Below are 23,922 nucleotides of genomic sequence, written 5' to 3'. Positions count from 1 at the left end.
TTTTACTCAAAGCCACCCTAGGAGGCTCATTTGGAGTGGAAAAACTGCAACCATGGAGTTCTTTACTTGCATTGTTAGTGACAGGTGACTGTGTGGGTGAATAGGGTGGGCTGGGTAGAGAGAACTGCATAGGTGACTACCATTAATTCTGGAACCAATGGGAAAACCAATGGGAAACCACATGTGACTGGTCACCCCCTGATCTCTAAGGGTGAGCTCCTAATCTCCCAGTTCTTGAGGGCATCACCCTCTGTTTCCCTCCACATTGAAACATCTGTTCCCTACAGTGCAGGGCACTCAGCAAGTTGAATTGTGAGTCACCCTAGTGAGTCATATTTCATTCCAGACCCATTAAAGAGTTCTTCCCCAATATGGTTCATCTACCGTTAATCTTCCAGGACAGCTTAAAAGAATATGTGAACTAATATGGAAAGGTGCCTAAGACATATAAAACTGTAAAGAAATCAGCAGGAGTTTAGCTTATGCTCTTTGCATCACTGCCCAGATCCATTCTCTGCCTTCTTATCCTGCTGTGTCCTCGGTGCCAGCTGGTTGAGTTTGGCCAAGGGAGAGCAAAAGAAGACGACCTTGGAAGGAAGAGAGACACTGACTGTTTCTCTCCTGCTGCCTCTTTGCTTGGAAACAACATCATGGCAATAGCTGGATGCCTTCAGAATTACTTTTTATTCCAGCCTTTTATTTTGACTCCTTTTCACTGGGCTCCTTCATTGAAGCTAAGTTCTTCACCTTGTCTCTTCTGTTCTGGCACAGTGATGGCTCCCTGCCTTTATCTTGTGACTTTTATTCTTTCTTAGAGATCTTACAGAATCCAAAGTGAAAAATATGCACTAAACAAACCATAAAACTTATTTAATCTTCTATCAAACAGTTTTGTTGGAAACTTTTGCACATTTACAATACATTATAGAATCTTAGCAATCATATTATTGCCTCTCTCTTGAAATATTTTGCTATTTCATAATCCTACTGATTATATCATCATCAGTGATCATTACTTTGCAGTTAATAAGGAGAAATGGGTAGTTATGGTTTAGATATGAAGTGGCCCCCAAAACTTGTGTGTGAGATAATGCAAGAATATTCAGAGGTGAAATGACTGGGTTATGAGAGTTGTAACCTAATTCTTTACTGATAGGGATTATCTGGATGGTGTCTGTAGGAGATAGGCTGTGACTGGAGGAGGTGGGTCACTAGGGACATGCCTTGGGGGTTTATATTTTGTCCCTGGTGAGCAGAACTCTCTGGGCTTCCTGGTGGCCATGTTCTGAGCTGCTTTCCTCCACCATGCCTTTCCACCATGATGATCTGCTTCACCTTTGGTCCAGAGCTATAGGCTCAGTCAACTATGGACTGAACCTCTGAAACTGTGAGCCAAAATAAACTTTTTTTTCTCTACATTGTTCTTGTCAGGTCTTTTGGTCATAGAAATGAAATATCTGAGTAGACCAAAGGTGATGTGAGAGTGAAACACATTTTATGTTTTCTTATTGCATTGCCCAAAGAATCGTACAGTATTTCATTGAGCCAGTGCTGTAGGCTGTGGGGTCCTAGAGATGGGAATATTCAGGGGTTTCTGACCCCAATAGGAGTCCAAATTCAGACAATGGTTCTCATCTCAAGTTGGTTCCTGGCTGTAGCACCCCAGAGGTTCTCTGAGAGATGATGTGAGATCCTTTTTCCAAAGCAAGACTGGTATGAATTTCAGGTCAGTACAATCCTAGGAGGGTTGCAAAACATTCTAAGACCTAGGATTGCAAGTATCTGTACTGACAGTTTTCTGTGTTTCTCTCTTTCATACGTAACCCTGCAGAGGCTTTGGAGCTGAGGAAGGAGGTGCCAGGTCTCTGAGTCTTGCAAGATTCCAGTTTCTCTCCTACTGATTTCCAGTGTTCTCCCAACATCTCAAAATGCAGCTGGACATTTGTTGCTTTGGTTCTTCTTTGTGGAGGAACAGTCAAGTGCTAGGTGCTTCTGCTCAGTCATCTTGAAATGTATGAGACATTCCCAGAGCCTACATAGCAGCATCTCAAGAGCAGAGGGCCAGGTATTTCTGGGGGAAGATCTACTGTAAACATTTTTTTGGTAGTGGAAGTGAAATAATGAATATTTGCAGTATTACATTAATTGAAAATAGAAGTTATTTCATGATTACATATTATTTTATATTGATAATTGCTAATGAAAATAATGAATGGAAGTTGATTGATCATAGAAGATAAATAAATTGATAAAATAATAAAATATAAAAATAAAACATTGTTTTTAATCAACGAACCAAAGCATAGGTTTCTCAATGTTGGAGTTGAAAAGTCCCTTGTGTAGAGATGTGTGAGATGATCAGGTGGAAAACAGGTTGAGGTTAAAAGATGGAAATCTTTGAATAATCATCTTGAGACATCAGATATTATTCCATAACCAGGAAAAGACCCCTCGTGGGACTGAACTTAGGTTGGGAAGTGGTGTTTAGGAGAGCAAAAGGGACTGGACATGCAGGGTAGACGAAGGGGCATCAGGAGCCAGAACAGACCTGCTGGAGCAATTAGTCATGAGACCACAACATTCAGCCCCTGGGCTCTTTACAGTCCTTACAAACAATCCGACACATTTCGAAGAAAAAGTGCTTTGTGATTGACCAGAAAAAGGAGAAACTGAGAAAGGCTTAGGTGATAAGCTTGGGAGCCTGGGTGGGACAGTGGTGTTGTCACAGAAAAAGGAATTTGTGGCTGTGGCAGAAAGAAGCAGCTCTGAGAGGGATAGAGACTGAGTTTAGGTGGATGATGTAAATGTGCCAGAAGGACATGGGTCAAATCAGAATTTGGCTATGCAAAGACTACTTCAGAGGAGTCTGCCCTCACTCCACTGTATGCATTCTTAAAGGGAAAGTCTGCACAGAACATGATGGCAACAGCAGCCTTCTTCGTGGCATGCTCTGAAGAAGTAGCCATCGCATATGCACTGTCTCCTGTTCCCTTGGTCTCTGGTATATGGCCATCATCAACTAATGTCACATCTTGAATTGAAAAAGCAATAAAAATTGAAATTTCAAAGGAAAGCCCAAGTAAAATATTGTTTTCTTTACACTGACATATTTCTTCTGAACTGAAATAAAATATCCAATATATAGCCAATTAATTTTTTTTTTGCTCAGCAACAGATTTATTATTCATTTACTAAAAAGATATGTTTAGCACAAAGGTAGTTATATGGAAAGATAAAGCATAACACGTTTTAGATTTTCACTGATTTTTAAAAGAGAAACATTTCTCAACTTGTAGAACTGTATAAATACAAACATGAAAAACACTGTCACTTTTTTTTTTTTTAAATTGGCAAGCATACTCGGCCTTCCTAAAAATAAAATTAAGCTGGTAACTTTGGAAACACTGCATTCCGTGAGATATTTAAATGCTTCTTCAGGAAAATCCACATTCTGGCTCAAGTTGCATACAGAGGATAAAAGTAACCACAAGTTTAGATCTAGAAAGAACTGAACTCTTAAGACAGGCAGGTATTCTTATTTAAAATCATCAGATCAAAAATTAACCCTGTAGTATGCTAATTTTAAGTCCTTTGGGTATAAACCCAGGAGTGGGATAATTGGGTCAAAAGGTGGGTCCATTCCAAGTTTTCTGAGGATTCTTCACACTACTTTCCAGAGTGGCTGCACCAATTTGCAACTCCACCAGCAATGTAAAAGTGTGCTTTTTTCCCCACATCCACGCCAATATCTATTATTGTTTGTGTTCTTGATAATAGCCATTCTAATTAGAGTAAGATGAAATCTTAGAGTTGTTTTAATTTGTACTTCTCTGATTACTAGAGATGTTGAATACTTTTTCATATATTTATTAATCACCTATATGTCTTCTTCTGTAAAGTGTCTGTCCAGTTCCTTGGCCCATTAATTGATGGGGTTCTTTATATTTTTGGTGTAAAGTTTTGTAAGTTCATTATCAATTCACAATAGCTAGATTGTAGAACCAACCTAGATGCCCTTCAACAGATGAATGGATAAAGAAACTGTGGTATATACACACAAAGGAATATTATTCAGCCATAAAGAAAAATAAAATTCTGGCATTTGTAGATAAATGGATGGAATTGGAGAATATCATGCTAAGTGAAATAAGCCAATCCCAAAAAACCAAAGGCCGAATGTTTTCCCTGATAAGTGGATGATGATATATAATGGGGGTGGGGGTGGGAGGTGAGAGAAGAATGGAGGAACTTTAGATTATGTATAGGGAAGTGAGGGGGGTATGAAAAATGGTGGAATGAGACACATATCATTACCCTATGTACATGTATGATTACACAAATGGTATGAATCTACATTGCACACAACCATAGAAATGAAATGATGTACCCCATTTGTGTACCATGAATCAAAATGCAGTCTCTTAAAAAAGAAAAAAAAAAGTCAATTTTGGGTGTATGTGGAGTAGTCTTGATTATTGTATTAACAGTGGCTAAAATTAGAAGTGAGGATTTTTTCAATTGACTTACTTTGCTGGTATTACCAATATTTAAAAATTTTTGAGTTTAGCTTTTCATTATTTATAAATTAGTTCGTTTTCCTTTGTGATATCCCTTCCAAAGGCAAGAACTTAAAAGGTTAGAAGAGTAAGGAAAGCAGTAGCATAAGAACCAATATATGGATGAGAGAAATGAATAAAGTAATCCAGCTCAACTAGTATTCACCACTATTCAAATGGCATTGTACCAGAGGCTTACAAAGACAGAGGGGGACACAGGGAACTTCCTTCATGAACTTGAAATGTATGCAGGGAGACAATAAGTTCTATGCACATGATTTAATAACCAAAGAACAAAATTTCCCAGGTAAAACAATATGCACACTCATGTTTGCCACAGACCTGAGAAAGTCCCACGTCATCAAAACAGGCTCCAAGAAGAAAATGTGTCACCATCTAATAAAGGAATAGGATTTGCTAGAGAAATCTCAGACAGAAAATAACATGACTTCAGCAGGAAGAACAGGAGCCAGGAATAATTTAAAAAAGATCTGTATTGGAGGAACAGTAGGCAAAACAAGTTCACAGAGGGTCTTGAACATAATGCGAGGTATAAGAGTTTGATTCAAGAGCTAATAGGGAGCCACTGTGGGTGTTTATACAGGAAAGAAGTTTCAGAAATAACCAGACGTTGTGTACTCATCATATTAAAACAACCTGTTGGGCTGAATGAAAATACAATCAAACCCATGTTTGCATGTGCACAGTTGATCTGGCCTTTCACTTTGGGAGCCTTGTGATCGATTGACCTATGATATGATTTATAGGTTTAAATGAAGAAAAACTAGATAAAAAAAAAGAACTGTCTAATCATCTAATGATCTTACCTTTTCATAAACTGACATGTAAGTCATTTGACTCTGCTGAATGTTAGTGCTGAGGTTGTTTTCCAAAATTTATTCCTAAATTATCAACTAAATAAATGAACTAAGTGCTATGGACTAAATCACGTCCCTCCCAAATTCGTATGTTGAAACCTCTAACCTGGGAATATTTGATCTTGACTTTCCTAGTCTCCAGAATTGTGAGAAAAAAATTCCTGTTGTTTAAGCCATCTATTCCATGCTATTTTGTTATGGTAGCCTGAGCAGACTAAAATACATCCTACCATTATAAATAATCTCAAACACTTTACTGATCCTCTTTCCATCTTTCCTCATTTTTTCTGGGCTTTGCATTACATGAGTGGCAGGCAAGAGGAGTATAAACTAATATATACTGAATGTTTAGTTAGCATCTCTTAGGCACTGTACATATCTAATTTGAACCTGGAAGAAATATGTGACACAATGATCTATAAGAAGTGGTTCAAGACAACTTTATTGAAAAAAAGTGATAAAAATGTACACAGTTTATAATCCACAATTAGGAGTCTTCTAAATAGTATACATGTATAACTAATTTATATCTGTTAAACACAGTGGACAATGAAAATAAAACACTCCTTGATAACTTTTCTTAAGGATAATCAATAATTTATTTCTCTTTTATTGTCACAGTTACCACAATTAACTAGCTACATGACCAATGTCACTACATATCACAGGAAGATTGTCCACCTACACTTTACTGAGACAAAGACAACGGCCATTTATGTGTTAAAAGTACAAGATGTTAAAAAGAGGTGTTTCATTTGTAAACAGGATGTGGCATGTGATTTATTAACAGGTTCAATTTAATATGTATTATGCAAAGAAGCAAGCATAGAAATTGTTTTGGCATTGAATTATTAAAGTAGAAAATAAGTAAACTAGAGAAATAAATCCAGATTTTTAACTTACAATAGATACAATAAAGTAGGAAATTAATTGGCTTCTTAGTATTTTTGTTCAAGTTTTTTTTTCTTTCCTTTTGTTTTTTTGTTTTGTTTTGTTTTTTATAAACGAGTAATATGAATATATCACAAGTTAAGGAAAGATCTCAGCCAAAAAGAAGGTACTGGCATATGAAAAACAAATGGAAAATTACCAGGTATTTTGCTTACAAAAAAGTTAAACTATAAAGAGTCACAAAATATATATAAAAACGCCACATTGAACGAGGCAATCATACTCTACCGAAACTGGTAGCACCCTCTGAAAAGCAGTTGCATTCCATTCACTTGGTCATACGGTGGTGACGGACAAAAACGCATTATGAACTCTCGTGCCATCAGGAGACTTGGCGCCGTGGGTCATCAGTTCTTGGATTGTCATCCAGTTATCCAAAATTTTCTTGTTTCTCTTCTTCATCATCTTCTTGTGACTCAGTTCAATGATGTTGATTTCCTTCTTGCCCTCGCTGCCACTCTGGGGACTCTCCTTGAGGCATTCCAGCCGGCTCCGCATCATGAACTCCCGGCGCCGACGCTGCTCTTTGGCCCGAACCAGGTGTTGCTTCCTCTCCTCTTTGCTCCAGTAGCGCCCCATTTTCATCTCACTCATGGTGTCGTCGTCTGTAGTCATGCCACTCCGCTCCTCCTTGATCTTTAAGGCACGTTCCTTCAGAATTCGGTCTCGCACTGGTCTCTTGGTGATGTACCGGGTCCCGTCGCTCCTAATTTTTACCTTCCACTCCATCTTGGGCTCAGAACACTTCTGAGATTCCTTGCACATGCTCACCAAACTGAGCTGGCTCTGGGCATACTCCACCGCAGACTTCTGTTGAATTAACTGCATGTAGCTTTGATAATGGCGGGCATGTGCTGGGATGTTTGCATACCTATAGGAGGAGCTGTGGTAAGGAGAGAGGTAAGGGACATGTTCACTGACTGTCTTCTCCTGATCCGGAAGCGTGCTGCTTTCCAAAACCTTCTCCTGGCTTTCAGTGCTACAAACTTGTTCAGTGGTTTTGGTTTTGGTGGACGTTGACTCTTTGCTACTCTGTCCAGAAGGTGCTTGATGGGTTGCAATTGTGCTTCTCAGGTTTTTCTTATTGGTGAGGTTGATGAGTCTGGGAAGGGAACTGTCAGGGGATCGGTCTACAGTTAGTGGTGTACTTCTGCAACTTTCAGCTGTGTTGTAAGCACTAGAACTGTCCTTGTCTGACTTTTCTGGATGTTCAATGATGTCATCTAATTTTCCCCTTTGCATATCGAGGCTGGTGTTATAATTTCGGAAGCCTCCATCATGCAAAGCCCAGATGTCTCCATATTGATCTGTCACTTTCTGGAGCCTGTGAGCCTGCATGATATTCTGGCACTCAAGCTCAATGTTTCTTAGCTCTTCATTAAGTAACTGTAGCTCATGCTCTACTCCCTCTTGCTCCCCTTGATTGCACTCAATTGTGCTGCTTGAGTAATACAGGTCATACTCTCCATGGTTTTGAATCTTGCATTTGAGCTCCAAGAGCTGCCGGAATCTTTCACACTCCTCCTCATCGTGGTTGCCAACACAGTCTGAGTCAATGTATTCACCGCACACAAAGCTCTCGTTGCATTGAAGTTCCACGCTTCCTAGGGTGTCTTGGCTTTGCCCCAGCTCTCTCTTGCTCTTCAAAGATGTACCGCTGGGGTCCTCCACTGCGTTCTCCTGCTCTGAGCTCTCCTCATTTCTCAGGCTCTCATCTGTGCGCCCCACCCCACTGTCCTTTTCATGGTTGTTTGAGGAGGATGTTGCTGTGTCTGTTGTACCTTCTTCTTCTTCTTGCTTTTTTGGCTGGGAGCAAAAAAAAGTTGAGAGAACAAAGGAAATGATTTTGAAAAACACTGTTGAAAAACTTGCTTGTAAAACAATGCTTCTTGGCAAAATGCAATTCCTAGAAGGGTGCTCTAATTTTAGTATCTATAACAGTATCAGGAATAAAAACAGTTAGCTCATGAGAACCTTTTATGCAATGAAACAAAATGAAAGTTGCTTGGTTGTGCGTGTGATATTCACTTGGGTATAAATAAGAGGACACAGGTAAATAAGTGACTCTTGTGTTTAGGTTTTTTCCTATTTGGGAATATCTGAGGTGAAGGTGTATAAATGAAATGCCTTTATGAATCTCTGAGATTGAAATACACAAAAAGATAAGATGGAACATATTAATAGTCTTCAGTAATATGAGGCCTGGAATTCAGAGGCCACATTCACCTATTTTTTTTTCTTTTGAGTTTTCTTCAAGTTCAGAGGCAACTTTATTGACCTAGCAATATGCTGACAAGAGTTAAGCCCAGCACCAAAAAATTGCAGGATGAGTTTTACACTGTGTACTGGAGCCCAGAATCTTCCCATCTATAGATGTGGAAGGTTAATCCCAGATGAATTCAGGTTATTACTAACAGAGGGGGCTAAAAGTCAAAGCTGTACCTCCAGGAACTTCTTTTATTGCCAGCATGCCATATTCTTGGATACATGTGTTGACCTCAGTGCATCTTGAAATCACATCTCTCAAAAACAACAGTGATTTCTTAGGACTCATGTGAGTTACATAAAAAGATTTTTCTACTTCCAACCAGTAATTTCCTTCAGCCATAAGAATTGGTTTATTGCAAGTGAAATTAGCTAAGGCCTGGACCCAAAGGACATAAACTCCTTCCATAACAAAGTTCTTAAGTTGTACCAGGAAAAACCTCCAGGCCTTTCAATAACCATTCTTCGGCTTTGGAACCATCTTTTTAAGAATGGAAATGAGCAGAAGAAACTAGGTTGTCTGGTCAATGATGTAAAAAACTCAAAAGACCCTGCACAGAACATAACACACCCAAAAAGAAATCTGAGATCTGTGAAGAGGCAGGCCATCCAATCAGTAAGCAACCTCTCTTCCTTCCTGTAAGTTCCTCTGCTACTAACTAATTGGGAAGAGAGATTTGAGTTCCCTTTTAGTTCTTGGACTCCTTTTTGATTGACAACACAACAGTTTTTTATTTGTGCAAAAGCTTGGTGCCTTGTATTGGCTTCCATGTGTGCTGGGCATTGGGTGCTTGTTTAGTAACATTACTGGTGACCTAGATGGGACTTTGAGTCCTTTGACAGCCTCTTTGGGGTTATTTTGCCCCTCAGCAGGGTGTAGTTGTGGTTGCTGAACTCTGGTGGCCACCTGGACTGATGTTAATCTGGAAGGCTCAACTGCTTGAGCATGCTTCCCTGTGCAGCACTGTTGACCCGAACCTGTTTCATTTTTACAAAAAGAAACTGCTCCGGGTACAGGAATTCTCTGGGAAAGTAGGGCTATTAAGAAAAAGTCTGCCTTGAACTGAACTCTCTCTCAAGTTTAGTGGTATAAATTCCTCTTCTGGTTTTGACTTTTGAGGATGAAATAATCTGTTTGGGAGTCCTGGTATATTCCAGTCTCTGGAGTCCGTATTTAGAGGCAAAATAATAAAGGTTCACTCATGAGCTAGTTTTCTGGTCTGCTCTGGAGAGCACTCTGACTTAATGTAATTATTTTGTTTATTTATTTATTTTGGCCTACTACAGACTGATAGTCTGTAAGAATTGTAATAATTGTGTCTGTCATAATTGTTTTGATAGAGGAGGGTAAGGGATTATTCGGTGGCTGTAGAAATAGTCATGTAGAATATTTATCTACACTAGAGTCCCTGGACTCTGAAGGAAAGAGACAAATACTCCCTGTGGCCTATTGTGTCCCGAAAGGTGACTAGATTTTGACAGAGGTTGAAGGCAACTGACCTCTAATGTGCAATGGCCTCATAGAGAACCTCCTCTGAAGAGCACACCCTCTTCTTGGTGTGGAGGGTGCTTTCACAACTCAACTGAGAGATTCACATGAGAGTGGTGTGGACACCTTGAGCCACCTCACACCCCTTGGTGTTTGGGGCTTCCTCAAACACATAAAAGGGGCTATCTAGCCCACTGGTGACTCTGAGAAGGAATCCCCATAAGGAGCACATTATTGGCCTGAAAGCTTTTCTAAACATTCACTCTTGTTCTGGTCACCAGATAAGCCTCTCAAATAATGGGTCCTGTGACAGCATTGGGCAGAAATTAATTCAAACCCATCAAAGTAAACTGCCTCCAAAATTCCTAGGAATATTTTCAGGGGGTCTCTGTGGCCACCCCCTCTTTTTGGCAGGGGTTTCTCCTGTAACTTTTTAACATAATTGAGCTCATGTTAATGTCTTATGACTTTTTTTTTTCTGGTAAATTTACTTTTGGTACTTTGTACCTGTTTTACTCTTTTTTTTGGATTGGCATACCTGATTTAAAAATTTCTCATAAACACCTTTAAGATAATTCTTAACACTATAGTTATAGAGTTAACATGTAAGGGCTTTTAGCTCTCTTTCTAATCTGTTGATTATTCAAGATTGCTTGTAAATTTGTTATTTCAATCAGTCCTAACTAAAAGGGAAATCTCTAAGTATTAACTCCGAGACTCATTTGAGATAAAGAAATAATGGAATGGAAAAGTTTTTTTTTTTTTTTTTTTTTTTTTTTTTAATTTAAGCAAACAAGGCGACATGGGAATTGGTGTACCTGAAACATTTGGTCCAAAGCTTACATAAGACATGTAAATGAAAATCTTGAAAGTTCAGCCATATGAATAGGTAGGTTTGATTTGGTCATGAAAATAATTTGGATTAAATTCTTTTTATAAATTGGTAAATTTATATTACTATATTATTCTGTCACATAACTAAAATGAAAGCTTATGAGATATTCCTTTATATATATATGCATTTCTGTATGTTACCTTTGAGTACATGTTATAATGTGTGTCTCTATGATAAACTCCCCAGGATTTCTATTCAAATTGGCTTACAGAAAGTGAGTGCTCACATAAATGAAAACAATTAAATTAATCCAAATGTCTTTTGGTATAAAAGTGTTAGCAAACATTTTTGCCTGGGTTTTTTTTGACCTGATAGGGTAATATTTATTAGATGCTAATCAACAGATATAAAACAATGAGACATTTATAAATAAGTTAAAATACTAAATCATCAATTGCTAAACTTAAGTATTATTTGCTCCCTAAATTTTATAAAAGGACAATTTACATGAATCTATAAATGTATTTTCATTAATTTTTGATATATTGCACAATTCAAGATTGATTTCTTCCTGGATCTTACTGTCAATAAGGTTGCTAAAAGTTAAAATCCTAGTTAACATACATAATTTTATGTGCAAAAGAAATTAAGATGTCTTTTGGTGAGAAAGGCAAAAAATACTTTCTATTGAAGAAAAAGAGAATTTTTGAATAAGAAAGGATTTGGTGTGATGCCAAAATTTTTTTCTGAAAGTAAAATGACTGAATTATTGCAGAATAAAAAGAAAGAAAAAGAATGAAAAAGAGGATAAAAATAAAAGTTTAAGCAAATCACAGAGGGACTGAGCAAGTCACAGTGTATTTGTAAAGGACAATTCTTAGGAAATTTGTTGTGATCAGGTTGGCTGCAATTAGAAAAAAAATTAAATGGTTATCTAAAAATTAAACATTAATATATTGTTATAAATCCAGAATCTAATTCTCTATGCTTAAAACCAGAGTTTCTTAAAATATTAACATGTTCTTATAAAATGCATAAAAGTCTGATGGTCTTGGCATAATGTTGTCAACCATAAATGTTATATTAAAATTCTGTATGCAGTGAAAAATAACTGATTTTGTTTTTGTCAATTGCTGAACTCTCAACAAAATTTTAACTATGTCTATTTAAGTCTTTCTTCATCCACAGTTTTGCTTCCTCTCTAAAGCATGAAAAGTTTCAAATTATGAAAAAGACACTAAAAGTACTCTTAATTACAGTTTTCTGATACAACAACTCATTCTACAAATTGGGTTTCTTTAGATAGAAACTGGTATGACTACAGAAAATTGTGTTTCTTTGTTTATATATGTTATATAAACTAGATTTGTTTTTGCTCTTATTGTTTTTGTTTTATATTTTCCCTTTTAAACTTCATACCTCTTGTCTGTCAAAATTTTGCAGAAGTATAATTCCTACTAAAATAGTGCTGGCCCAGTGCCTTGAGATGATATCTATGGTTTATAGAAGAGATAACATTGAACTTAGGAATGGACTTCAAGTAAGCTTGGTATAAAAATAACTTCTAAATCTCTTTGTTGCTCAAAGGTGGCTAAAATGCTTAAGACATTGACTCCCAATCAGCAGTCACTTCCTTTCCAGTGTGGGACCAGATGAGACCAACAACCAGGACCAATCTATTCTGGCAATAAGCGAAATTCAAAACTTAACTACAAGATGGTCAATGAATGGTGTTTTCATAGAACAAAAAGGGGAAATTTAGATAAAATGTGAAAGTTGGCAGTCAAAATGGAGTTGTTTGTGTCCACTGTAGCAGAATAAATAAAGCCAGGAGATCATGAAGGAAGGGTTCTTATGCATAATTGCAAACTTGAACAGTAGTGATTGATAAACATAGGTATAATATCAAAAATGTCTTTACATAAACACACATATTTATATATATATAACCTATACACACACACACACACACACACACACACACACACACACGTAACTACTACCTGGTAGTTTTTTTCTTTTATATAGCATAATTTGTCTCTGCCCTAATGAGGTGCATATATAGTTCTTTCTCTGTGAATAGGGTAAAGTAACTTTCTCCTCTGACACATCATCCAGTAATCATACAATAATAACATGTCAGATTCTAGATTATATTTGCCTTACATCTAAGTTTACTCACTACTACATATATTTCTTTTCTCTAACAGGTATAATTACATAATTAAACATAGCGAAAACTGTGCTAAAGAAGGATGGACTGTGTAATAAAAGGTATTAAAAACAAGTCTAAAAAGATTTCTCTAGGTAATTGCTATTGTGTTCCACATAACAAATGTAACATAATTTGGAGAGAGAATATGATCATGTATCATCTCACATTCTAAGATTTTTAATCTTTTCCTAGAAAATTTTCCCTCATTTGTTAAAAACATACTGATTTTGGTTCTTCTTTTTGTGGTGCTGGGGATTAAATCCAGGGCCTTTCACATGCCAGGCAAGCACTCTACCATTGAGCTATACCAGGACATACTGATTTAAATGTCTTATTGATAACAAAATTATTAGTGATCATAACTGACAAACAGAAACTTCTTGCATCCTCTCACAATAGTATGAAATGTGTTGAGGTCTGCCTACTATTGCCACAAAACCCTCAAAGATATCATTGATATCGTGCATTTGAGTTTATCACACTAATTACAATGATATATTTCACATCTTTTGTAATGAACTGAAAAAAATACAGAAAGATTAGTTTTTTTTTTTTCTTTACGTGCATTTGAAGTGCTATATTCAAATTATGCTAAGGGAAATGTTGCACAATACTTCGATAGCAACCATATAGTCCAGGATAGAATGGAAAATGAAACTTTTCATAATAGTAGGCATATGTATGGATAGATATTTAATTTTAATTGAATTCACCTTTCTTTTGTCACTGCTCTCAGAACAATGGGGAAAATAGTTTTCCATTCTCAGACCTAGCATTCCTGGCTTCTAATGTAATGCTGCTCTATCATTTATCATTTCCCTATGGAATTATTATAGTGACAGGCAATGTTTCTACCAAGACATTTCTAATGTAGTATTATTGTTTATAGGTGCAAAAGACTTTTAAAGGTTTCTGTACTTCTCATCATTTTTCAGTTTCATAGTGAAGAAAAATTTCCACACAATGAGAATCTAACCTCGGGGACATCTAATGTTACCTCAAAAGACCTAACATTTGTATTACGTCTGATGAGTAGGCAGCATTTGACACCATATCACTTCACCTGGGCAGGATTTCTCCCTTCTTTTTTCCAACATTCTCCTGTCAATTCTGTATCAGGTCACATTTTGTACTCAAGAGAGAAAAAGCCTGGAGCAAGGACTTTCTTGCTTACAACTAGCACCTGCCACCAAAAAATATCTTTATTTGTGGCCAGTGTTGAAGTCATACATGAAAATTTCAATCTGTCTCACCTATATTGAAAAGCAATGAACACAGTAGCAGAATCACTTCTGAACATAAACTGCAGGTTGTGAGGTAACCAGCAAGCAATGGTCAGCACATGAGTACATCACACATGACTAGGCTGACGCGTAGTGTGCAGTCTAACAATTTGTTTAATATATGGGCATGTGCATGCACACATTTGTCACAAGATGTTAGTGTGTAAATCCATTTCATTATACAGCTGGGTTAAGTGACAGAATTCGCAATTTTTTAAAAAAATATATTTTTTAGGAGTATTAAGAATTAATATTTAAAGCAGAATGATAAAGCAGTAAACTGAGAGTGAAGTGTTAACAAAATTACATCAAGAAGATGAATAACATGAATCTAAAAACTGCATTATTTGATCTTAGTTTTATACAATGGGAAAATAACAAAAATGAAAAAGATGTCAAGCCTCACCTTGCCATAGCCACAGTGGGATCTTTTACTAGTTGTTAATTATTTAAGGACAGAAATTCTTTCCTTTTGTTAAAAAAAAAAATTATCCTGAGTATTCAAGTGTGGTACTTGTATCATATTAGGAACTCAAAAAATTTTTAAATGATTATATGACTTTAAGATCAAATGATATCAATAATCTTAAATGATGTCATGGGAGATGTTGCACAATGTGTTAACAGTAACCATCAGATTAAAGATAATCTGATTATTCAGGGATATACAGGCATAATCATGCCACCAATTACGCAGGTAAGATTGATGGCTTACACCACATCTAACTATCCTATAGTCGTAGCCTAAATATTCAAACAATACATTAACATTGTAAAGTTCAAAAATTACTTTTTGAAGGGTTATCTCATGGGATATAGTTTGTCTCCAGCTAGCATATTAGTAAGCAACACACATTTTTACTATAAATTTCTGTAATTAGGTTGAAACAGTACCTGGGTCAACATTTGAATACTATTGTATTCTATTAACAACAGTCCCCAAGCTTCCCAAGCTGGAAATATTCTTAACAGGAAAAAAAAATGTATTCCTTCTGCTTCATTTGAGATGATCATTTGCTCTAAGAAATTACCATTACAGAGATGTTTGATCAAACCCTTTGATTGTGTTTTTTCTCCATTTATGGTTCTACATTTAAAGAAAGAACTAGCAACATTTCAAACGCTGTCGTTCAAATTGTTGGCCCTACCTGCTCCACCTCATTGGCAGTGTGCTGCATTGCTTCATTATGCTGTTCTTCCAACATTTCTAAGTTTAACTCCTCTAAGAATTCATTCCTTTCATCTTCCAGCCAGCCTTCATCCAGCTGCAAAAGAATACATTAGTACATTATATTATGTTAGTGAGAACTCATGCTAAAATAGGGTAAACTTAAGTGGCGATGCCTGACCAGTTCCTTTTATCATAATGATTCTCTTCAGAATACCAGCCTCCTATACTTCACCTCTCAGGAAGAAGAAAAGGTGATACAAAAAAAAAAGGACTCTTTTATCCTTTCCTGTAACAGTGCTACAGATTTTCTCCCATAACTGAGTAAATCTCACAGCATAGAACATTACCTTCTTTCAAAATGTATGAAAAGCGTACTGCATAATCCACAGCTGTCATGCTCATTACCTCTAACAGTCCTGAGTTGAAAGAACTGCAATAATACTAATAGGACAATGGGACAATTAGGCTTTTTTCCCTTACAACAACCCCCAGTGAGATCATAAGTGAAGTCACCCCACAGGTTGATGTTACCCTCATCCTGGTTTTTTTTTTTTTTTACTTTTAGATTGGTGGTTCCCAAGTAACAAAACAAGATAGTTAACAAGATAGAATTAACATTTATTTCATTTGTAAATAATGGACAAGAAAAATACACCAATACTACATCATGTCTGTTTGTTTATTTTCTTTGGCACTGGGTACCAAACCCAGGGCCTCTTGCATGCTAAGCATGTGCTCTTTCACTGAGTTACACCCCCAGCTCCCATCCTATTTTAATTCACATTTTGGGCTCAGTTATGAAAAAAAGACTGGTTAATGACTGACGTGGCACTTAAACATGGTGGAGCTGTGTAGAGCATGCAGGGTGTTACTTGTGGGTGCAAGATATATATATTCTTGTGCGAATCATACACAAATGAAACTGATAAATGCTTTTGTCTTCTCCATACAGAGTGAAGTGAAAAGCTGATGATTACCTTGCTAATATGATTGGTGTTGACAGTCAATACAGATAATTTGCCTCAAAGTGGATTTTTGAGCTGGATTACATAAATTAGCTGTCTACACTTATTAAATGAATTAGATTATTGTCAAAACTTTGCTTTACTCTATGTTACAAATAAATGACTTTCTAGTGAGCAAACATGGACAATAGTTTAGAGTGTTTTCATCAACAAACTGGTAAAATAAACTTTTAAACCAAATTGAACTTTTAAAACTTTAAAGCAAAAATAAACCTGAAATGGGACTGGGGTTGTGGCTCAGTGGTAGAGCACTTGCCTAGCACATGTGAGACACTAAATTTGATCTTCAGCATTCACATAAAAATAAATAAATAAAATAAAGTTATTGTGTCCATCTATAACTAAAAAAAAAATAGAAATAAAATAAAAATTAAACCTGAAAGGGCAATAAAACCTCATCAAAAGAGGAATTAGCATATATGTATCACATTCATTAATAAGAATGCAAATCATAGATTTTGTGTTATTAAAGGCCATGTAGAACAAACTTCAGATCCAACTGGAGCCAAAAGTATGGACACAATTTCACCCTTATTTATCTTAATATGGCCTGAGTAACTTGACCTAACTGTGCCCCACTGACTTTGATATGCAGATGAGCTATGATAATCATGCTAACTAAAATTTTAAATTCAGTCCAATTTATAATTGTCCAAATTTACATTCTTTAATCCCTTTTAAGTGTCATGGAGCTGCAAATGCCAGACTCTGAAAGAAATTACTTAAAGTAAAGGATGTTTGCTTTTCAGGCAGACTCTGAAAGAAATTACTTAAAGTAAAGGATGTTTGCTTTTTGAGGTTACAACAAAATATTTCCTAATACTGATATAGTGAGTGATGGAAGAGAGTCTTTTGAGGTTTAAATAAGTAGTAGGAAAGGTAAAGAGAACTAAGTAGAAATTAATGATTCCCTATTACTCTTTTCTTAAGGGCTAACCCTATACATTCCTGAGTTGTCATTTTATTCAATATGCCTGTTTTGATAAACTTCCCTGTAGGCTGGGAAATAAAGGGAAATTCTTCTTGCTCACTTCCTTTCCCTATTGTATTTCCCTTTCTACCTAGACATTCACTCGTTGCCATCTGAGTCTAATGCTGCAATGGAGATTGGCATCCCTGTTCAGCTGAGCTGCAGGAAAGGAAGGCTTGTCCTCATAATACAGTGGGATCTGTCTGCACCGAAGTGGACAATATGCGACATAGAAGAAAAAGGAACAATATACACTGTCTCAGAAGTAGTGGCTACAAGTTCCTATGAGAACCCTCTCTGCCCCTGTGTCCTGAGGGGAATAGGACAGAAAAGTAATATCTTTAATGGTCTGAGGAAGAAAATGGGCAGGAAATGAAAGAGAGGTGACAGGGAATGAAGGAAATGAGTTATTTAAAAAATATTGCACAGATGCACAATACTGCCGCTAGCAACTTTGTAGATCATTTCCAAGAATCTAGCGAGTATTCAAGGCATTTTTTAAACATCCTAGAAAAAGCACACAATATGCTTCCACATTCTCCCTGAATAAAATACACATGCAAAAAAATAAAAATAAACAAGCAGTGAGATACATTAAGTTTGATAGGGAAAGATGGGTAATATAAAGACAACTTTTTTTCATTTTTTTTGTGGGGGGTGACTTTACATTATGTTTGTTTAAATTACATGTTTACAGTGTGGTATTAAAGTGTATTTTCTTTGTCAATTTCTCTGGAAATCTGATTTTCTATAGGTAATTAACTTTCTTTTAGTGCTATGAAGGCTTCTTTAGGATTGATGAACTAATGCAGATCCTGATTTTGACAGGCAGAGTGGCATCTTATGAAATCAGAGGACCATCTTTGATCAACTGGGGAAAGTCTCATTTGAAAATTCATTCTCCAATATTGACTCTTTTGAGAGAAAGGTCATGAGTGTAGCCAAATATTCAAAGATGCTACTGGTTCTGCCAAGCATATGTATTCCATCAAAGATTCAGAGGATCTGGTCTTGTGTCATTAATTTCTATTCTTTCCATATCCCATTATGGCCATTATGTGGCATAGTTTAAGGGAATGCCTTAGTTCTAAATTAATTAGTTTCTCTAGCAGATACATGAAAAGGGCAGGAAACCACCTTATGATATAAAGATATATTTTGTACAACTGAGTTCATTTCAATTCACCATGAATTTTACTAATATATATTTAACCCCTTTATTCTGTTCTTTTTCAAGAAAATGGGATCAGTGAGATAACAGGTTTGAGAAATTTCCAGGTAATTAGTACAGTCTCATTCATATTTTAAAAATTCACTTTCACCTAGGCAGCCCAGCCAGTTGTGTGGGCTCATTTCCCCACTCCTAAGACCTCAGGTGTGTGACTTTATTCTGCTCCAGGCGATGGCCGACTTTATGAGAACCATTTAGAATGGTCAAGGGCATAAAGGAAATATATGCGGAAAGGGTGATCTTTTATAACCACTATATTCAAGTCAGGACTCAGTCTGACACTGAAATACACTTACTCAATGTAATTTATAGATAGTATGTAGTTACTGAGTCTGAAAAATATCAGATCAATAACCTAGGAGACAAATGGCGATATAACTAACTTCACTCAAACTACTGACAGATGGATAGAATGGTGACAATGTATTGTCCTTTCTGCATTGTGCTGGATATAAAAAGGATATAAAGGAAGTACCAACAGTACTTTCCTTTCACCATTACCTCTCCTTTATTTTCATGACATCTTCCTCTGTAAAGATATAACAGAATTCCTTTAGAAGCATCAGATTTTTGACTGAACAAATGTTTCTGTCATACTGAACTTGGAAAAAAATGTAGTTACTATATACATGGAACCATACTCTACTACATAAAATACCTTACTTGAGAAAGTTATTAGATATGCTAATGTTCTCATTAGAGATTCTTTCACAATACCTTAATATACCAATTAAGTATTTTTAGATGGGAATCTAACATGAGGATTCATGCAGAATTAAAAATCATATAAAGTCAACAATTTTTTGTTTGTGAATTCATTTAAATAACTGGAAAATGGAAACAGAAAATAATGATTCAATTTTGTGTGCTTTAAGTATTTTTCCTCAAGTGGGACATTTAGCTGCTATTCTGTATAAGACAGTCTTTAACGTGTACTTTTTTTTGGTAAAGTTGGTAAGTTAGGAAAGATCAGTCTTTGTTGTATTTTGTATACTTAGTTTTATAGATATTTATGATAGTGATGTGATGTAGAACAGCAGATAATGACTGTAGTTTCACCCACAAAGTGAGCAAATATCAAGTTCAGTCTCAAGACTTTCAATCTCTGTTCTGACCTGAATCTCTGGCCTTGCAACAAGCAGCACGATTCTCTTACACTCATCGCTTGACAGCAATGCCACTGCTTCTTCTCGATTCTGAACATCTTCCCCATTTATCTAGAAAACAAATGAAAGTGGCACATTAGTTTCCATTTCCACAATGCTGCACACAATAAATGGCAAATATCAGCTCATTTATGGTAAATGTATGGACAATGAAGCTCACACAATGGGCTCATCTTCAGACCCTCCGTGGAAAGTGCCTTCACTCAATTACGCGCTTACTGTAAGAGCCATATCGATCCCTGAAGGATGGCGGACATCAGAGGAAGCAGTTATGTTCATAAATGTCCAACCTGCGCCCTGGCAACATACATCTAGCAACACAATTAACCAGCCCCTGACAGGTGACGTTCATCTTTCTCGGCTCAGAGTAATGGAAGTGTCACTCTGAGATAATAGTGCTGGGGGAAGCAGGACCGGCAATACCACAACTGAAATCCGTCATCCTGCATGCTTGCTGCGAGCCAATTAGAGAGCTGCAGTATTATCTCTCACCAGGCGATGCTCCCAAGCCACTGCTGATTGCATTTTCACTTAATCATTTCATATTTGTGTGTGGGTCTGACTCAGATGCCCAAACATCACTCAGGGTAGATCTCAGTGCTTAGCTAATCAATGGGAGAAACTCATCAGTAATATCCCCATTAAAACTCCAGTTCCTTTCTAAGATGAACCCACATCCTAACCCTAAACTAATGCAATATCTTAAATATACTTCAATGTTTTTACAGATTAACAGAATAAATTTGACTTTTTAATAAAAATGAGGGATAGAAACCGACCTTCAGTAAACTTTCAACTACACAGAAAAGAAACCTATGGCATTTAAGATCTGCATTTTTACTTTTTCTGAGTTCTAAAGATAAATAAAACATCTAAACTTTGTATTTTAAACTACATTTTCATGATCAAATGTATTTAGCTCTTTTTTCATTATTTTAAAATTAAAATCTTTTATTGATTTCTCAGATCATACAGATAATAGTTTTTAAACTCTAACATATAATCAAAATATATTAAAAGAAAATTTCATATAGTCTACCTAAAACAAGTATTAATTATTTTGAGAAGTTACACATATGGAAGATATGCCTACACTAACCATTTTTTCAGTAATTAACATCTTTCATTTAGGATTTCTGTGTAAAATATTAAGTTGACCACCAGGAGATTCAGGGATGCTGGCTGATGCAAGAGGATAGACACAATTATTGGAACACAAGGAATCTCAAATTTGGGCCACAATGTTGATCTTTATTCCTAGACTCTTATCATATGTTAAAAAACACACAACCCAACCCACGTTGCATTTTCTGACAAAAGCAAATACCACCTTCATTTCTTGCTAACAAGAAAGCTAACTTTTACAAGTTTCATGTGCATTGCTTTTTTTTTTCTTTTGCAGTTCACAAATAAAATGTGTCAACCTAGAAAACAGAATCCATGATTCCAAAATGGGAAATAATGACAGAAAAGGCTATGTTGTAGTTTTTCATAATTGTATAAGAAAAGATATGCATGTACTGGATCCAAAGTCTTTTCTCCCCCTCAAAGATAAATTTGGGGCTTGATGGATCCACTGAACCTCCTCCATTCTCTATTAAGTCTTATTTTAAAATAATGACTACAATTTTTCTTCTTTTACCTTTGAGGGCTTATGTCCACTTTATGGTAATTCTTAGTAGTATAGCTGTAATACAATTATATGTTTGTCAAACATGAATCATTTCATTTTCTCTCCACTATGAGCAAATTTGATGTTAGGTAAGTTGAGTTGAATGATCTCACACAGGTTATCTTTACCTTTTCTGCTTGAAATATAATTCTGACTACTTTCCCCCCTGGTCTCCACTCACGTAAATACTTCTCCGTTTTTCATCTAAATCTCACCTGCCATCAATCTAAATATTCCTCGTTCATGTTAGTCTAAAGTTGCTATTATGTTTGCTATCTTAAAATGCAGATAATAATGGTGCAGAGGGTTGTTATAGAGGGTTTCAATAAATGCCTGGTACAAAAACCTCAATGTTGGTACACATTAGTGTTGATGCTATTGTTATTGTTATCACCATTTATATTCTAATCCTCAGTGAAGGTAAGACTCTTTTCTGTTATTTCTTGTTAAATAAAGCAAGTGTGTTCATAAACCATAATTAAATCCACAGCAGTAAACATGGTTCTATTTAGAAATTTATTTACCACCTATTTATTAACTCTAAGCCATCAGGAAACAATATGGTTGTTTTCTCTTTTCAGTCCCTTTTCTGTTTGCATTCATCTTTCTCCTCTGAAAACTCTCCTCTGGAGAGCTACGGTCTCCAGTTGTGCCAATTAGTCCTTGTTTTTGTTTGGGGAGTGGGGCAGTGCAGATCCGTTGTTGCAGAAACACTTATAGTCAGAATCATACAAAGGATGAAATGAGTTCACCTCAGAAACCTGGCATTAAAATGTAATTAACAGTTTTCTTTTCAAAATAAGGAGCACTTCAGTCAACTGGTTGGTACATTCCATTGTACTTAGGACTTTAGTTTGATGCACAAATTGATATTAGGGCAAGAGATGTAGCCATGTGTTTCAGAAGTTACCTCTCAAGAAATTAAAAGCTTTGAGGAATGGTATCACATAGAGTTCCCAAACTTCAGTTGCTCCTGCTCCTGAATAATGGCTTATGAAGTAGGGATTGCTTGTGGTGAAGCTGCCTAGAAGACTCCAGATAAACATAAAAGTGGAAGACCCCACAACAAGGGAAGGAGACCTATGACTAGTCAAGTCACCTCACTTCTCACTTACTGAAGGAATTCCATTTTAACCAGAGAGAGCGGAAGAGAACCAAGAAAGAGATAATATGTAACTTGTTTTGTTTTTTTTTTAAACGAGGGAAATCTTGTAGATAATATATGTCTAAGTTTCTGTACATAATCATATGTAAAGATTACTTTCAAGACGGATATTGCTTTTGTCTTAGGAGAGATATGTGAGTCAAAAACATCACTTTAGGCCCAATCTCCTGTGTGGACATGAGAGAGTGAACCTAAATACTTAAAAATGGTTTGATATAGCTTCTCTGCTTTAAATGTACCAATTTTTAAGTTTCCTATGTTATAGTACCATAGGCAGACTGGTAACTAAAATTCTTGGCACCAAACTATCTACAGAATTTCTTAGAAAAAAATATCTTAGGCAGAATAGGAAAGATTATTTCCAGTCAGCTTATATTTTAATATGGAGAGAAAGAAGATGAGTATAAAGTATAGAGATATAGATAGGAAAAGAATCCCAATGGAGAAAATAGCTATTCATGGGGAAGAAAATTCAAAAGTAGGAAGAAATTCTGAGGATCAGTGTATGTGTAGTGCACAGAAAGAGCTCATTAAAAATCTCTGTATTCCACTGTTGAGTTCTGGCAGAGATCCGCTTGGAAGTAGTTCTTAGGAACATGTCCCACTTCCTGGCCAGCATGAGACTAGGCTGCTTACATGAAGTGTAACACACCTACCATGCCAAGGAGAAAAGAGAACACAGTGGTTTCTCCTTTGGAAAGCTGATCGTTTATTCTAGTATTTAACTCTTGCTTTCTAGCTTGGAAATACTTTCTGTGGTTGTGCAAATTTTGTAAGAGGACTTCCCTAGGTTAATTCCTACAGATGAACTTGACACAAGTTCTGGGCAGTGGCAGAGAACAGAATCATCAAGCACTTACAGAGAAAAAATACATGAGAACCAGCAATGTTCTCATCAAGTTGGTTGATGGAGTCTCTTCTGCATAATCCCTACCCCCCATCAGTGTCCCCAGTGTGAGTACATGTGGTGTTGTTGTGTGAGGTCATTTAACAAGCACCTGGTGTGCTACATGGAAAAAATCTTAACTACACAATAAGGGCAGGACCATA

At 36.3% G+C, this 23,922-nt stretch overlaps 1 protein-coding gene across 1 annotated transcript in view; it reads right to left on the bottom strand.

The window, feature by feature from the left end:
* Positions 1-5,859: 5,859 nt before the first annotated feature.
* The window catches only part of Pdzrn4 (PDZ domain containing ring finger 4), a 358,359-nt gene continuing 340,296 nt past the window's right edge, over positions 5,860-23,922 (bottom strand). Inside the window, exons 8-10 of the mRNA XM_047549877.1 lie at positions 19,985-20,086; positions 15,621-15,737; positions 5,860-8,191 (exon numbers count right to left, since the gene is read on the bottom strand). Coding sequence (XP_047405833.1) covers positions 6,662-8,191; positions 15,621-15,737; positions 19,985-20,086 — 1,749 coding nt within the window. The 3' untranslated portion in view covers positions 5,860-6,661. The remainder of the gene's footprint in view (positions 8,192-15,620; positions 15,738-19,984; positions 20,087-23,922) is intronic.

Source organism: Sciurus carolinensis, chromosome 4 (genome assembly GCF_902686445.1).
Source record: "Sciurus carolinensis chromosome 4, mSciCar1.2, whole genome shotgun sequence".
NCBI classification, from domain to species: domain Eukaryota; kingdom Metazoa; phylum Chordata; class Mammalia; order Rodentia; family Sciuridae; genus Sciurus; species Sciurus carolinensis.
The sequence above is the reverse complement of the archived record's forward strand: the minus strand, read 5'-3'. Positions and strand labels throughout refer to the sequence as shown.